General features: G+C 50.7%; 1 protein-coding gene across 6 annotated transcripts in view; it reads left to right on the plus strand.

Annotated features, from left to right (window-relative positions):
• Positions 1-15,405, plus strand: part of SENP3 (SUMO specific peptidase 3) — a 38,099-nt gene that overhangs the window by 3,452 nt on the left and 19,242 nt on the right. For all 6 annotated transcript variants that reach the window (XM_029580110.1, XM_029580114.1, XM_029580111.1 and 3 more), the window contains 3 exons: positions 203-466; positions 908-1,019; positions 1,426-1,573. In XM_029580110.1, the coding sequence (XP_029435970.1) occupies positions 203-466; positions 908-1,019; positions 1,426-1,573 (524 nt within the window). The remainder of the gene's footprint in view (positions 1-202; positions 467-907; positions 1,020-1,425; positions 1,574-15,405) is intronic.

Here is a 15,405-nt window from a genome sequence, read left to right on the forward strand (position 1 = left end):
TGTGGAAGTACCTGCCCCTTGCTGCTGTTGGAAACAGGATTCTGGGTGAGACAGATCTTTGGTCTGATCCAGGTTGGCGATGGTTATCTATTCCCCCCCCCCTCCCCTCCTAGAAGTTATACTTTTACGTGTGCTTTTACCTCCCTTTATGCCACGATGCCTTGTTCCAGACTCTTGGATTCTTCCGCTTCTGTCTCTTCAGGCCCTCTTGCCAATGGCTACGCGTCCCTGACCCCAGATGCTGAGCCCTGCCCCCTCCTGGGGGTGACTGAGAACGAAGGCAGCATCTTAATCAGCAATGTCTGCAGCATTGGGCCGCTGAGAAAGGTCTCCCCTTCCGTGGCAGTCACCAACGGGCCCCGGACCGAAGCAGAGATCCAGCTGGGCGAGCGAAACGAAGGGCAGGTGGAAGAGAAGGTTGCGCAGCTTGGGTCCCTGACAGAGGAGCACGTTACGTGCGTACAGAGTAAGGGCACTGCGTCCCCTCTTCTGCTGGGGGAGAGGAGAAGCTTCTCTCACAGCTGTTGGTAGAAAGATGTGTAGAAAACAAGTGCCAGTGAAACATTGTTAGGAACTGGGGACATTTTTCCTTATCTTCCTTTTCCTTGTTCTTGCCATTTTACTTATTTTGTTTTGCTTTTTATTATTTTGCTCTCTTATTTTTCTTTCTATATTTGTATATTTTAGCTTTTTGAATTTTAGGTACTAAGTGCCAAATTTTAGATGCCCGGGTGAGCTGGCTTGTGAGATTTTGCCAGCCCTGGTATAGCCCAAGGGCAGGACAAAAACAGCTCTGGGGACTGATACAGATCATATGTGCAGAAGACTGCACGGGCTCCTTAATCGCTCTGTGGTATGAGGAGATATTTGCAGAATGCTTTGTGACCCTCTGCATCTCCTCCTTCAGGTATTCTGGACCAGTTCTTACACACTTATGGAAGTCTCATCCCGCTGGGCACAGAGGAGGTAATGGAAAAACTGGAGGATGTGTTCCAGCAGGATTTCTCCACGCAGCAGAGGTGAGTCCTCATCCTCAATGCTGCAGCAGCAGAGTCCTTCGTGTCTGTCTGCACACATGGGTAAGGGATGCCCTCTAGCCAGGTATCTCTGCTGCTATGATGACGGGGGGAAGATATGAGGTGAGAGATGGATGAGGAAGCGGGAGGGCTCCCTGATGCGTGCAGGAGGGTATCACCAGATCTCCATATTGCTGATTAAGAGGCAGTAGTATGTTGAGGGAAGATTTGAGATGGGCAGTAACAGAATAGAAGGAAGATCTCGGACGATCAGTGAATGAGCAGTAGTAATAGCCAGGGGGGTGGTGTGAATCCTTGATAAAAAGGCAGTTATGTAAGGAGGTAGGTCCCTGGTGCCGTCTTTACCTCTCCCCTCTGTAGCCCCTTGTTTTTGACTCCTCCCCTGCAGGAAGAGCATGGTGCACCAGCTGATTCAGTCCTACCAGCGTATGCCAGGCAATGCCATGGTGCGGGGCTTTCGTGTGAACTACAAGCGCCATGTGCTGTCGATGGATGACTTGGGCACTCTGTATGGCCAGAACTGGCTCAACGATCAGGTAATGGAAGTAGAGAAGCAGTCCTGAGGGAACTCCTTACAGTGCATGATAAGAGAGAGGAATTCCTGTTCGTACCCGGATCAGTCCAGACTCGTAGATGGAGACAGAAAGTTGCACTGCCATGTAACCACCTGCAGTCCTCCGGTATTTCTCTGTCTCCAGCAGGTGCAAACCCTGCAGTTTTGGAAAAAAAAGGGGGGGGGGGGGGGGATAGAGAATATTCTTTCAAATCTGTGGATTTATCCTCCCGGGAGGTTGTTAGGCCCTGGTGGGGCTATCCCTCCTAGTGTTGAGGAGTCGGGGACCCTGGTTTGCTTCGTTCTTTCGCCGCCCGGGGGGGGGGAGGTGTGTAGCTGGTGGTCCCTTATCAGCTCTTCTATCAGGGAAGTAGTTATTTTTTTTATTTTTGCTTGTTCAATAAAGTTTAAAAAAAAAAAAAGTAAAACTTTTCAGCAGAGGAGCGCCGAGGTTTTGGTGGCCGGGAAGGCAGCGCTAGACCTTGGCAGGGCTGTGAGAGGTTTGCGGAGCGGCAGTGTTACCTGACTGCGCAGCGGTGCTGTTTCCTGCGTGTGGGGTTTAGTCACGGACTGAGCGCCTCGTGCTCTCATGGCTAGAGGCAGTGCCAGCCCCTCTTCTGGCGATGCACGCGTACAATTATCGCGTGCTGGTCTGTGTTCCCTGCTGCCTCTCCAGAGGGGATGGCGGGTCGGGACTGGCTGAGGCCAAATGGGAGCGGCAGCCGAGAGCAAAATCAAGCACTGAGCGCTTGACAAGTTGGCATCCCCTCCCTGCCAGGCGCGGGAAAGGCGGCCATGTCACACCCCCAAAGCAGCCTGTTGCGGCTGCTTTGGGGGTGTGACTATTTCCCACTGCTGCTGTCACAGTTCAGCCAGGGAGGCTACCCATCCCAATTCTGATTAGGAGGGGGTTCCCTCTGGTGCTGAGTTGGGAGATCCTGCTTCTTTTTCCTCAGTTCATCCTCCTATTACGTGAGGCATGTTTGGCGGGAAAGGCAGTTGGCAGGCAGACCGCACTCAGAAGCCAGGTGTTCCGAGGCCGGCTAAGAGACTGGCCTGTTCTGGAAGTCAGGTTCAGCGCTGGGCAGTCCAGATGTAGACTCTGTCAGAAGGGGCGCCGTGGGTTTCCGGACTTCCAGAACCTTCTGGGCTAGGCAACAATCCGGCTGAACCCGATATTAACCCAGATGCCTTGGACCCAGAGGGTTGAATCAGGTGCTCGTGGCTGAAAGGGATGACCCTAAGGTGGTGCATTTATTCTGGAAAGAATAGTTAAGGCCCTTAATTCCTCATGTTCTGGAGGAGCTTGGTATCAAAGTTCCTCAGGAGGAATCTGACTAGGAAGGTGTGGACCTGGTCATGGATGGCTTGAGGGGTTCAGCAAAAGCCTGCCCTTTTCACAAATCTGTGAAGAAACTTGTCATCAGGGAGTGGAATACTCCCGAGACAGGACAAAAGGTAGGTTGGGGGATGGCGAAGTTGTACCTGTTGCCTGAGGATGTGCTGGAATTGTTGGCGATCCCTAAGGTGGATGCGTTGGTGTCTGTGGTCACTGAAAAGACCATCATTCTTGTGGCTGGTTCAGCGGCACTGAAGGATGTGCAGGATAGAAAGTTGGAGATTCATCTCAAGAAGATATGAGGTGTTGGCTCTTGGCATTCGGGCTGCTCTGTGCAGTAGCTTCGTGCAGAGGGCCAGTTTGCGCTGGGTTCAGCAATTACAGACCACGAGACCGCTATTTCCATCCAAGGCTAAGCAGGTGGAATATCTGGAAGTGGCAGTGGCTTATGTAGCGAATGCTTTATGTGACCTTGTTAGAACGTCTTCCAGAGTGATGATGTCTGCAGTATCATCCATGAGGCTCCTTTGGCTGAGGAACAGGTTGGCAGATGTTTGGTCGAAGCCTCGTTTAGGGGCATTACCTTTCAAGAGGAAGCTCCTGTTTAGGGAAGCATCTCAGAGAGACTAAAGGGCATAGGCTTCTGGAGGATAAGCCCAGAGGAAACAGGAGTTCCTTCTCTGGGTGTTCCCGGTTTCGATCGAACAGATGGTTTTGGCCGAATAGGCCTTCAGCAGGAGCTCAGAGGTAAAGTGCCAGGAGGCAGGAGGCCTAGAACCAGTCCTTTCGAGGCAGCAGAAAGTCAGACAGAGACAGCCTCGGTCAGGGCTTTGGTGGAACCAAGTTCTCCCAATGAAGTGAGGCCGGTCCACTCCTCTCTTCCTCTGATTGGAGTCTGTCTGGTTCTATTTTACGAGGAATGGACCAAGGTCACGTCTGACCACTGGGTTCTCAGCGTCATAAAAGACTGTTACGCATCACAGTTCTCTCGTCTGCTGCGGGGCTTGTTTATGATTTCCCCTTGCGCTCTGCTCGACAAGAGACAGGTGGTTCAGGAAACTGTGGACCAGTTGCAAGCTCTGGGAGCTGTAGTTCCCGTTCCATTGGGGGAACAAGGGACAGGAAGGTATTCCATATATTTTGTGGTTCGGAAAAAGGAGGGCTTCTTCCATCCAGTTCTGGATCTAAAGAAAGTGAATGTGGCTCTCAAGGTTCCCTGGTTTAAATGGAAACTCTGCGTTCAGTGATTGCAGCAGTGTGCAAGGGGGAGTTCCTGATTTCCCTGGGCTTGTCCGAAGCATTCTTGCACATTCCAATCCGCCCAGACCAACAGCAGTTTCTCCACTCCTTGATCCTCGGGGAAACATTTCCAGTTTTGTGCCCTTCTGTTCGGATTAGCGACAGCGCCTCAAACGCTCACCAAAGTGGTGGTGGCGGCGGTGCTCAGGAAGAGGGGCATCTTGGTTCATCCATATCTAGACAACTGGCTTATTCAGGTGAAGTTGGAAGTTCTTGATACTCAGGAGGTGGCTCAGGTCTTCCAGCTACTGAGGTCCCTGGGATGAGTGGTGAACCTACTGAAGAGTCATCTCTCTCCGTCTCAGTTCTGGAGTTCTTGGGCGTGCGATTCTACACCAGGGAGGGAAGGTTTCTCACGGATGCGCGTATTCTCAAACTGTAGAAGCAGGTGCGCGGGTTGTTGGAAGCTGTGGTTCCCAGGGTCTGGGATTACCTTCAGGTATTGGGCTCAACGGCCTTGAATTTGGAATTGGTCCCTTGGGCTTTTGAGCATATGAGACCTCTGCAGCAGTCCTTTCTTTCCCGATGGGACCCATTGTCGGAGCAGATCCATCTATCACTCGATGAGCCTGCCAGGTCCAGGGTCTCATGGTGGCTTGGTCAAGAACAGCTGAGACGTGGAGTAGACTTGGAGGTTCCAGATTGGGTAGTCTCTCCAGCTGGGGGCCAGTATGCCAGAATCTCTCCAGCTGGGGGCCAGTATGCCAGAATCAGTCGGCCCAGGGGCAATGGTCCAAAGACCAGGACCTCTCTTCTATCAGTCATTTGTAGACGAGGGCAGTGAGGTGTGCCTTGGTGGCATTTCTGCCTTTGAGCAGTCGCTCAGTGAGTATCCTGTCAAGCTACCATGGTCGCATTGTCTATCAGCCATCAAGGGGGAACCAGGAGTCGAGCAGTGGCCCTGGAAGTTCAGGAGTTGTTTTTGTGGGCAGAGCGGCATCTCATATGGCCAGGCTGGACAACATGCAGGCAGATTTTCTCATCATCAGAAGCTGGACCCCAGGGAGTGGAAGCTTTCAGAGGAGGTGATGGCTCTGATATGTTGCCGGTGGGGAACTCCTTGCCTGGACCTGATGGTGACGCAAAAGAACGCCAAGGCTCCCTGATTCTTCAATCGAAGAAGAGAGCACAGAGCAGAGGGCGTAGATGCTCTAGGTCTACCCTGGCCCTGAGGGATTCTTCTTTGTGTTTCCTCTGTGGCCCCTGGTGGGGAAACTGATTCGGCACATAGAAAATTATCCCAGCGAAGTGAATCTGGTGGCACCAAAGTGGCCAAGCGCTTGTGGTTCATAGATCTGGTCAACTTGGTGGTGGATGGTCCACTCGGCTCGTGCATTTGCCGACTCTACTTCAGCAAGGTCCAATATTTTCAGAGTGGGCAGATCGTTTGTCTAGTGGCTTGACTTTTGAGAGGAAGTTTTTGAGAGAAAAAGGATATCCGGAGATTGTCTTTACCACCTTGTTGCAGGCTAGGAAGACTTCCATTTCACTGTCATATGTAAGGGTCTGGAAAGTCTTGAGTTCTGGTGTACAAATCAAGGAATAGTCACAACGCAGGCTTCGCTAGCTAACATCTTGATTTTTTTTTAAGAAAGGTTTGGTCTTTAACTCTTAAGGTTCTGGTTGCGGCCTTGGGCTATTCATGGGGTAAGGTGCATGGTATGTCTTAGCTATACACCCGGATGTGGCTCGTTTCCTCCGAGGAGCAAAGCATCTGCGTCCTCCGGTGCGGAAAGTACATCCCTCATGGAATCTTAATCTTATCCTTGGAGGGTTGTGTGAAGTTCCTTTTGAACCTTTGAGAAGAGCAACAGTAGGTGGTGTTTCTGGTAGCCATTTGTTCCGTCCAGAGAATCTCTCTGAACTGTAAGAGTTATCGTGCAGGGAGCCTTTGCTGAAGATTTCAGATTCTGGGATATCTTTCTTTTCCTCCTGAAGGTGGTGTCCACTTTCCATTTGAATCAGATCATGGCGCTTCCAGCTTTTCCGGATTTGGGCACGTCATCCCCGCATGCTAGAGAATTACATTGGTTGGATGTAAAGAGAGCTTTATTACAGTACCTCAGTCACCAATAGTTTCAGGGTGTCTGACCAACTCTTTGTGCTGTGGAGCGGTCGAAAAACTTTGAAATCCATGATAGCAAGATGGTCGAAAGAGGCAATAGTTTCGGCATATATCTGCAAAGACCATCTGGTTCCGAAAGGATTGAGGGCACATTCGGTTAGGTATCGGGCACTTCGTTGTTCGAGTGTCAATTGGTGCTACCACAAAAAATTTGTTGGGCGGCTACCTGGAAGTGTTGCACACTTTTGCTAGACATTATCATTTCAATGTGCAAGCCCCGGAGACTGCGGGTTTTGGCGAGTGTGTCCTTTGAACAGGACTCTTCCAATCCCTCCCTGGTTAGGGAAGCTTAGGTACATTCACAAAAAAGCGGGGCGTAGCTTGCTTGCTTACATCAATTAAGCCTGATACTTCACTTTCACTGCATATCCAGCATAGCTCACTGCTTCAACGGCAGGGGGAATGAAGAAAAGATGATTTATATTCAGACAACAAGGACTGAATTACATAGTCTGGATAAACAAATAAGCATGGGTGTAGCTTGCTTGTTTCAGTGGTTACTACCCCGAATCAATTAAGCCTGATACTTCACTTGGAATACATATCCAGCGCGGGTCACTGCTTCAACGGCAGGGGAGAATGAAGTAAAGTGGAATTATATTCAGACAACCAACAAGGACTGAATTGCCCAGGCTGGGTAAACAAATAAGCGTGGGAGTAGCTTGCTTATTGCGGCAGTTACTACCCCTAACCAATTAAGCTAGATACTTCACTTAGATGCAGTTACAGCACTGCTCTCTACAGCAATGGCGGGGGTGGAAGTGAAATAGAGCCAAGAATATGTCTGCTTGATGTGTAAGTATGAAGAAAAAAGTGTGAAAGCTTGCTGGGCAGACTGGATGGGCCGTTTGGTCGTCTTCTGCCGTCATTTCTATGTTTCTATATATCCCAGGAGTCTGGACTGATCAGGGTATGAACAGGAAAGGAAAATGTGGTTCCCTGTATGTACCCGGATCAGTCCAGACCATGGGTTGAGCCTCCTGTCCAGCAGATGGAGACAGACTAAAACTGAAAAGGGTATCCTATATCAGGACAGAGCCTACCCTGCAGCCCTTCAGTATTTGTTTGTCTCCAGCAGATGCCAGACAGCTCACCCTGCGGTTCCCTGATCTTGGCTTATAGCCCTTTCCCAGTTTGGGTACTTACCTTAGCGGTTTTCTTAGTTTCTATTTGTTCCACTTGTCTGGTTTCGGAGATTCAAGCGCTGTCCTGTCGGGGGGGGGGCCTTTCTGCGTTTTTCGGATTCGGGAGTCTCTCTCAAGACTGTTCCTTCCTTTTTGCCGAAGGTCGTTTCTTCCTTCCATGTTAATCAGTCGGTGGAGCTTCCTGCATTTTCTGCGGAGGACGTCGCGGGTCCCGATGGGGGCGATCTTTGTCGGCTTGATGTGAAACGTGTGTTGCTCCGTTATCTCCAAGTCACCAATGAGTTTCGATCTCCGATCATCTTTTTGTCCTCTGGAGTGGTCCAAATAGGGGCAAACGGGCTTCTAGGACTACTAGTGCTCGGTGGTTGAAGGAAGCGATTGCCTCAGCTTAATTTGCCGAGGCCGGACAGTTCCTGAGGGCTTGGAGGCTCGCTCTTTGTGTTCTCAGGCTGCTTCGTGGGTGGAGAGTCAGTCCGTCTCTCTGCAAGAGATCTGCAGGGCTGCTACATGGACATCCCTGCATACCTTTGCTCGGCATTACCATCTAGATGTGCATGCCCCGGTCTTTGGTTCTTTTGGGCGGCAGGTGCTTCGAGCGGGACTGTCTAGGTCCCACCCGGTCTAGGGAAGCTTTGGTACATCCCACAGTCTGGCCTGATCCGGGTATGTACAGGGAAAGGAAAATTAGTTCTTACCTGTTAATTTTCATTCCTGTAGTACCACAGATCAGTCCAGACGCCCTTCCCTGGTTTCTTTCTTTCTTTTCTGCCGTCCGCTTGAAGTCTTTTTTTTTCTCCAGGTCTCTGGATGTATATCACCTATCATTCTATTCAGGACACCGGAAGCATCTGTATTGATGACTAAGGATATGCAAGAGCACTATTTTACAGTCCATTCCTTGTTGATAATTGTTTTGTTGGTTACTCTATTGAGTCTTGTTTACTTGCTTGATCTATTTTTGGGGTTTACCTTAGTTCTTATCTGCTTTGACAATGGTTATACTGAAGGGCTGCAGGGTAGGCTCTGTCCTGATTTAGGATACCCTTTTCAGTTTTAGTCTGTCTCTCCATCTGCTGGACAGGAGGCTCAACCATCGGTCTGGACTGATCGGGGTACTACAGGAACGAAAACTAACAGGTAAGAACTAATTTTCCTTTTTTACCTGCTAATTTTCTTTCTTGGAATACCACGGATGAGTCCAGAGTCCTGCCCGTGTATGGGGGAGAGTCCGCTTGTATTTCTGTCATGCTGATGTGTATATAGGCTATAGAGCTGGCAGTGATTTCAAGTTTGTTTTCCTGGTTTGGAGTTATAAAGTGAAGAGTTATGAAACAAGTTTTCTTTCAAACGGGGTTTTTCCCTTTTTTCCTTCCTCGTCTGTGGGGCATTTTGGTTATGTAGTGAATCTTGGCTTGGGTATAGGACTGCAGGTGGCACTCCGGGTTATGTGCCAGTGAAACTTTTTCTGTCTCCATCTGCTGGAAGGGAGGCATAATGCCAGGAGTCTGGAATGATCCGTAGTATTCCAGAAACAAAAATTAGCTGGTAAGAACAAACTTTCCTATGCTACAGCAGCTTGAATGCACAAGAGGCCAGTTAGTAAGATGCAACACTACATGTAAGCATGCTGTCATGCAGCAGCTCAGAGCCTGCAATACACTATCTGCTCTCGAGATGTCTGACAGACTTCAGTCAAGCCCAGTAAGATGTCGTCCTCTATAGAGGAAGAAACTTAAGGACAGTGGCCTCTGACATGAAACTGGGGGTGGGGGAGAGGCTCAGAGGAAATCCTTCTTTCCATATTGCCCAGACGAGTGGTATTTGTCTCCAGCAGCCAGTGCAGTCATGTGGACTGGTGCAGCAGTTAGGAGTAGGCTGCTCCCAGGAAGGTCTGAAATGTGCTAAAGTGCTCATCTACTTGATTCCTCCTGAGACTGATGGATTCGAAATGTGTACTTTAAGAGGATACATCAATAGACTAAAGACCCATTCAAAATTCAGAAGGGACTAGTCGCCTACAAACATTTTAAAGGTGACATACGATGGACTTGAGGCTGGCCTACATTGCCTGACTTTCTCACTGTCATAAGTGAGGAAAGTCTGGTTCTAACAGAAGAGAGACACTATCCTCAGAAGAGGGCTCGTGTCGCACCCATCTTTTCCTTTAAAATGACCAAAGGCCAACCACGGAGACAAACAGCAAGACCTAGAAACAAACACTATTAAGAGGGAGACCAGATCCCTTCAAATACTAAGCTTAGATTCCAAGTTGAGGAGCTCTCCCACATCAGAGGACTTGCATGCTTGACTCCCTGGAAGAAAGTATCCCATCTGAGAGTAGTGCAAGAGCTTCAGTGTATTAAACCAGAGCCAATCTCTGCCCTCTGCAAGAGGTGTGGGTTATTCAATACAGTCTCCTCTGGTGGAAGAACTAGATTGAAGAAATGGATCTCTCTTTTGTAAATCAAACTCGCAGAGGCTCCAAATGAATTATTATATGGTCCTCTTTCACACCACTAAAGGTTGTAACTCCTGGCACTACGTATCCTTGTTATGTAGCCTGATTCTCTCAACCGTCACTGTTGCAGAAGAGAATAAACAGGATCTTCTAGGGAAGGAATCCTGTGACCAGGGGAAGAGAGTGCAGGAGCATCCCTGCTAGCGCTCTTCAGAACTTGGTCTAGGGAATGTCTGGGCTCCTAGCAGGAACGTACGCAGGAGGTGGGATGCTGGTCATGGTTCTACCAGGATATCTGGACCCCTAGCTCCTGCTTTCCTTTTCCAACCAAAGAACTTGTTTGTCTTGGAGTTTGCCGGGCTGATCTGAAATCCACACGTGGAGGCATCCCATCTGACTCCTAGTAAGGCAGAAGGTGCTTCTATCAGTCGTCATCACCATCATTTATATCACTCTTTTCCAGCCAGGAAGCACAAAGCACATTATAGCAAGTTAGATTTGACATGACCACATTGTGGTTGATTAAATCAGTTAAGACCACTGCCAACCTCCTGAGCTAGAAGCCAGGATTTCTTGAGCACTAGACAGCTGGCTTTGGTCCTTGGCCTAGTCTTGGACCTGTTGGTTCTCTGCTAGGACTCCTGACCCTGTTTCAGTTGCTCCAGATCATAACTCCCCCTTCCCAACCTATTGGGCTCATGCCTACAGCACAAAATAACTTGGAAGGAGGCTCCAAATCCATTGCCTGCAGGATGAAAAGCCACCTGCTCAAGCTCCTTCTAACCTTTCAGTAGAGCGAGAAAAAGGAGCCTTGTGACACTGGTTTACTGGATATCACCCTGAGAGGACTGCATATTGAGCGAGATGCATTTGAGTCTGCAGACATGGAAGATCTGAACATGGGAGTAAGGCCTTCAGGCCTTGAAGTTCAAGGCCATTAGATCACTTTCTTCTTTGGATATGAGGGAGCTTCTCTGGTTTGAGATAATCATCAGTCAGCCTAGGGGTTCCACACCTACATAACCATGGCTGCGACAGAACAGCTATCCTTCTCTAACCATCTTGACTAAAAGTGGAACAGGAATCCCTCCCTGTATAGGTAGGCCTTTACTTGACCCATGATGAGCAGACTCATGATTAGTGTGAGGGGAGAGCCTGATAGCTGTCAGTAAGGGATCCAGGATAACGCATCTGAGAAACATCTGCTAGTAACCCTTGAGGAGATAAAAGGGGATGTCCTTCGTACCTGTGTGGGGAACTGCCTAAAAAATATGCCATTCTTCATGGGGTCACAAAGAACAGGAGAACTTGCAGCCCCATATGGGAGACTTGAGATAAATAGTATTGTGTGTGACCTCTCTTCAAGGGAGAAGGGAAGCCCCAACACCTGGAACTTTCAGAAGCAGCCTAATACCGTTATTCCAGGGACTTCCACTGAAGGCAGTGGGGAAGTCCTCCTGGCTAAGTCCTCTTATCGCCCAGAGCAGAAGATTCCAAGGGTTGTGGTGAAGGAGCACTCCAAGAACATAGTGGTCTTCCTTAGCAGAATCAATTATCCTTGATCCCCTCCTAGAGGAAGAGAGAACTGCCTGAGCAGATTGTGTGTGGCCTCTGAAACGGCCCTGACCAAGACTAGTATTGGGGAGAAAAGGGGCTTCAAAAAGCACCTCTAGCCAGCCTCTGAACTTTGGTTTCAAACCTTTCAGGATTACTCCAAAAGATGGCTGGCTCTCAGAGAGGGGAAAAAAGGCTGAAATTGTAATTGCCGTGGCTCTGTTGGGGTAGGGGAGGGGGCCCTGTCTTGAACTAGCCTGGGCCAGGCTATATGAGGGATCGGACTGAAGGAGTTCCTAGCATCACTTACTACTGTGCAAGGCTCACCAGGAACCGCACACCATCACCTGTGGGCAAAGTCACCATGGCAGCCAACGAAGGAAGTTAGACCCAACATAGGATGATGAGAGATTAGAAGAAAGATGAAGTGGAATCTGTGTGTTTTTATCATGGGTTCCCTGTACGTACCAGGATCAGTCCAGATCGTGGGTTGTCTCCCCCTTCCAGCAGATGGAGTCAGAGCAAAAACTGAGAAGGCGGACCCTTATAAGTAAGAGCGCCCTCTGTGTCCCCTTAGTATTCCTCTGACTCCAGCAGATGCGAGTCTCACTTAAGGTTTCCCCCTCTAAGTTTTAAAAGGGATGGTTATTGAGCTGATTTCTTCCTCTGCTATCTCTTTGGAAGGATCTAGAATTAAAAAAAAAGAAAGGGAAGTTCTTGAGAGACTCTGCCTCAGCCTTCAGGGCTCAGCTTGCAGGCAGGACTCCGGCCAGGTGTTTTGCCTCTCTCTCTCTCTCTCTCTCCTCTTTTCTCATTATTTCTCTCCCGTTTGGGGTACGTTTTGTAATTTTATTTTTCAGCTTGGTCTTTCCTGCTGCCTGGGGTGTAAGCTGGTGGTCCAGCCTCTCCCCCATTGTGCCGACCCGCTGCCTGAGAGGCCGTTTTACCTCAGAAGCAGCTTAATTGTCAGAGAGGCGACATTCCTCTGACAGAGTAAAAGAATATTTATTTTCTAAGGGGTCGAGCGTTGCTTTGGGACGCAGCGTGCTTTTCAGCTGCAGGCAGCCTTCGGAGGTGCTCCCCTCCCCCACCTCCATGCCGCGCTCCATGCTATGCTCCGCTTGCGGAGAACTGGCCTCCTGGATCTCCCGGGAGGGTATTTTGCACCGGGTGCCTCCCTGATGGGGATGGCACCTCAAGACCGGAGGGGTGCACCATTTCGCGCATTAATTCGCGCCTTGGGGTTGAAGGGCCTGCCCCGTTCCCAGCCGATGTGGGAACGGTGGCCATTTTGAATTTCGCCGAAACTGTTCCCCTGCAGTCTGGCGCTGATCTGGTCCTCACGCTGCCTCCCTCGTCCCCCGGTCCTTTCCCCGGTGGACTTGCTGGGGGTAAGTCTGCCTCGGGGGGGGGGGGGGGGGGAGGATCCTCCTGCTCCGCTCCCCCCGGGCCCTTCTCTACGGAATTTATTTTGCTAATGCATAGTGCTTACCTGGCTCGGCTGATCCAGCAGCAGCAGGATCCGATCTTGCTCCCTCCGAAGAAGAAGATTCCCCGGGTGGAGGAGTCGCAGGGGGCACTGGGGGTCGCTCTAGGGTCGGCTGATGCCCACTCAGCTTCTCTGGTGCGGGTGGCTTCGCAGCCCTCTCTGCCGAACCCCCCTCTTCCCCTAGATCCTTTGGACCCGGATCTGGATGATGCAGCTCTGCAGGCTCAGGTAGAGGGCGATGATCCCAGGGTCCTTAGGCTATTTCAACAGGATGAGTTAGACAATCTTATTGCACATGTCCTGGAGGAATTGGATATCGACCCTCCATAGGAATCTCCAGAACCTACTACCACGGCCAAGAAGGGGGACCCGGTCCTGACAGGGCTCCGTTTGCCAGCTAAGACTTTTCCATTGCACCCTATGCTCCTTCAGTTATTAACCAAAGAATGGGAAACACCAGAGGCATCCCTGAGGGTCAGCAGGGCTATGGACAAGCTGTACCCTCTCCCAGAGGAGTATCTGGAACTCCTCAAATTTCCTCGGGTGGACTCCGCTGTGACGGCTGTCACGAAGGGAACCACCATCCCGGTGACGGGAGGAGCCGCCTTGCGAGATTTGCAGGACCGCAAATTCGAGGTTTATCTGAAGCGCGTTTTTGAAGTGTCTGCCTTGGGTGTAAGAGCGGTGGTTTGTAGCTCCTTGATGCAAAACGCAGGGTTAAGGTGGGTTCAGCAACTGCTTAGTACCCAAGACCTTCCCTTGGAGGAGGCGCAACAAGTGGAACGTCTGGAGGCGGTTATTTCACATGGGGCGGATGCCTTGTATGATCTTCTCCGTGTGTTAGCGCGGTCCATGGTATCTGTGGTCTCGGCGAGGCACCTCCTTTGCTCCGTAACTGGTCTGCAGATTCTTCTTCTAAGGCTCAGCTGGGTTCTCTTCCCTTCAAGGGAAAATTTCTGTTTGGGGAGGAGCTGGACCAGCTTATTAAATCGCTGGGCGAAAATAAGGTGCATAAGCTGCCGGAAGATCGCCCCCGAACTTCACGAGTCTTCAGTTCCATGCGCAACCGCATCGGAGGACACAGACTGTTTAGTCAGTCTAGACCACCTGCTCACAAGTTGTCTCCTTCCAGGTCGCAGTCTTGGTCTCAGTCCTTTCGCGGGCAGCGGCCCGCTCGGGATAACTTTGCCCAAGGATCATCCTCTAAATCCTCCCAATGAAGGGTTGCCGATCTACTCTCCGACACCCCCCCTCCCCCCAGAATAGGGGGCCGTCTCTCCCTCTTCTTCGGGGAGTAGGCCGAAATCACCTTGGACCACTGGGTCTTGAGTATTCTACAACAAGGTTACACTTTAGAATTTGCTAGGCCTTTTTGAGACCGGTTTGTCTTCTCCCCATGCGGACTGTCCAGGAAGCAGGAGGCTGTCCGCCAGACCCTCGATCGTCTCCAAACCCTCTGGGCAATCCTTCAGGTGCCGCCAGCGGAATAGGGGCTCGGCCACTATTCAGTCTACTTCGTGGTCCCCAAAAAGGAAGGATCCTTCCGGCCAATCCTGGACCTCAAGATGGTCAACGGGGCTCTTCAGATTCCTCACTTCCGGATGGAGACCCTGCGTTCGGTGATAGTAGCGGTACGCCGAGGGGAGTTCCTCGCCTCATTGGACTTGACCGAAGCTTATCTGCATATCCCCATCCTGAAGGAACATCAGCGCTTTCTCAGGTTCAAGATCTTGGGGCAGCACTACCAATTTCAGGCCCTGCCCTTCGGCCTTGCGACCGCACCTCGAACCTTCACCAAGATTATGGTGGTGGTAGCGGCGACTCTGCGGAAGGAAGGAATCTTGGTCCACCCCTATCTCGATGACTGGCTCATCCGTGCGAAGTCCAGCGTGCTATGCCAGCAAGCGATCGACAGTGTTCTGCATCTTCTTCAGTCTCTAGACTGGGTGAAAAGTTTTGCCAAGAGCCAGCTTACCCCATCACAGTCTCTCGACTTCTTGGGGGTGCACTTCGATACTGCGGTGGGCAAGGTCTCACTCCGGATGGAGCGAGCACTATCTCTTCAGTATCAGGTACGACGTTTTCGGCTCCTCCTGCTTCCCACTGCCTGGGACTATCCACAGCTTCTGAGTACCATGGCCTCCATGAAAGATGTGGTGCCGTGGGCCTTTGCTCATATGCGACCTTTGCAAAGAGCCTTGCTTTCCCGCTGGAAGCCGATCTCCCGAGAATTTAGGCTCTGCTACCGATACCTCCATCCAACAAAGCCAGCCTCTCATGGTGGCTCAATCTGGACCACTTACTGCAGGGAATGGACTTGGAGATCCCACAATGGATTGTCATCACCACGGATGCCAGTCTCTCCGGCTGGGGAGCGGTGTGTGGCAGGCACTCGGCACAGGGCCA

Source organism: Rhinatrema bivittatum, chromosome 16 (assembly GCF_901001135.1).
Source record: "Rhinatrema bivittatum chromosome 16, aRhiBiv1.1, whole genome shotgun sequence".
Classification (NCBI taxonomy): Eukaryota; Metazoa; Chordata; class Amphibia; order Gymnophiona; family Rhinatrematidae; genus Rhinatrema; species Rhinatrema bivittatum.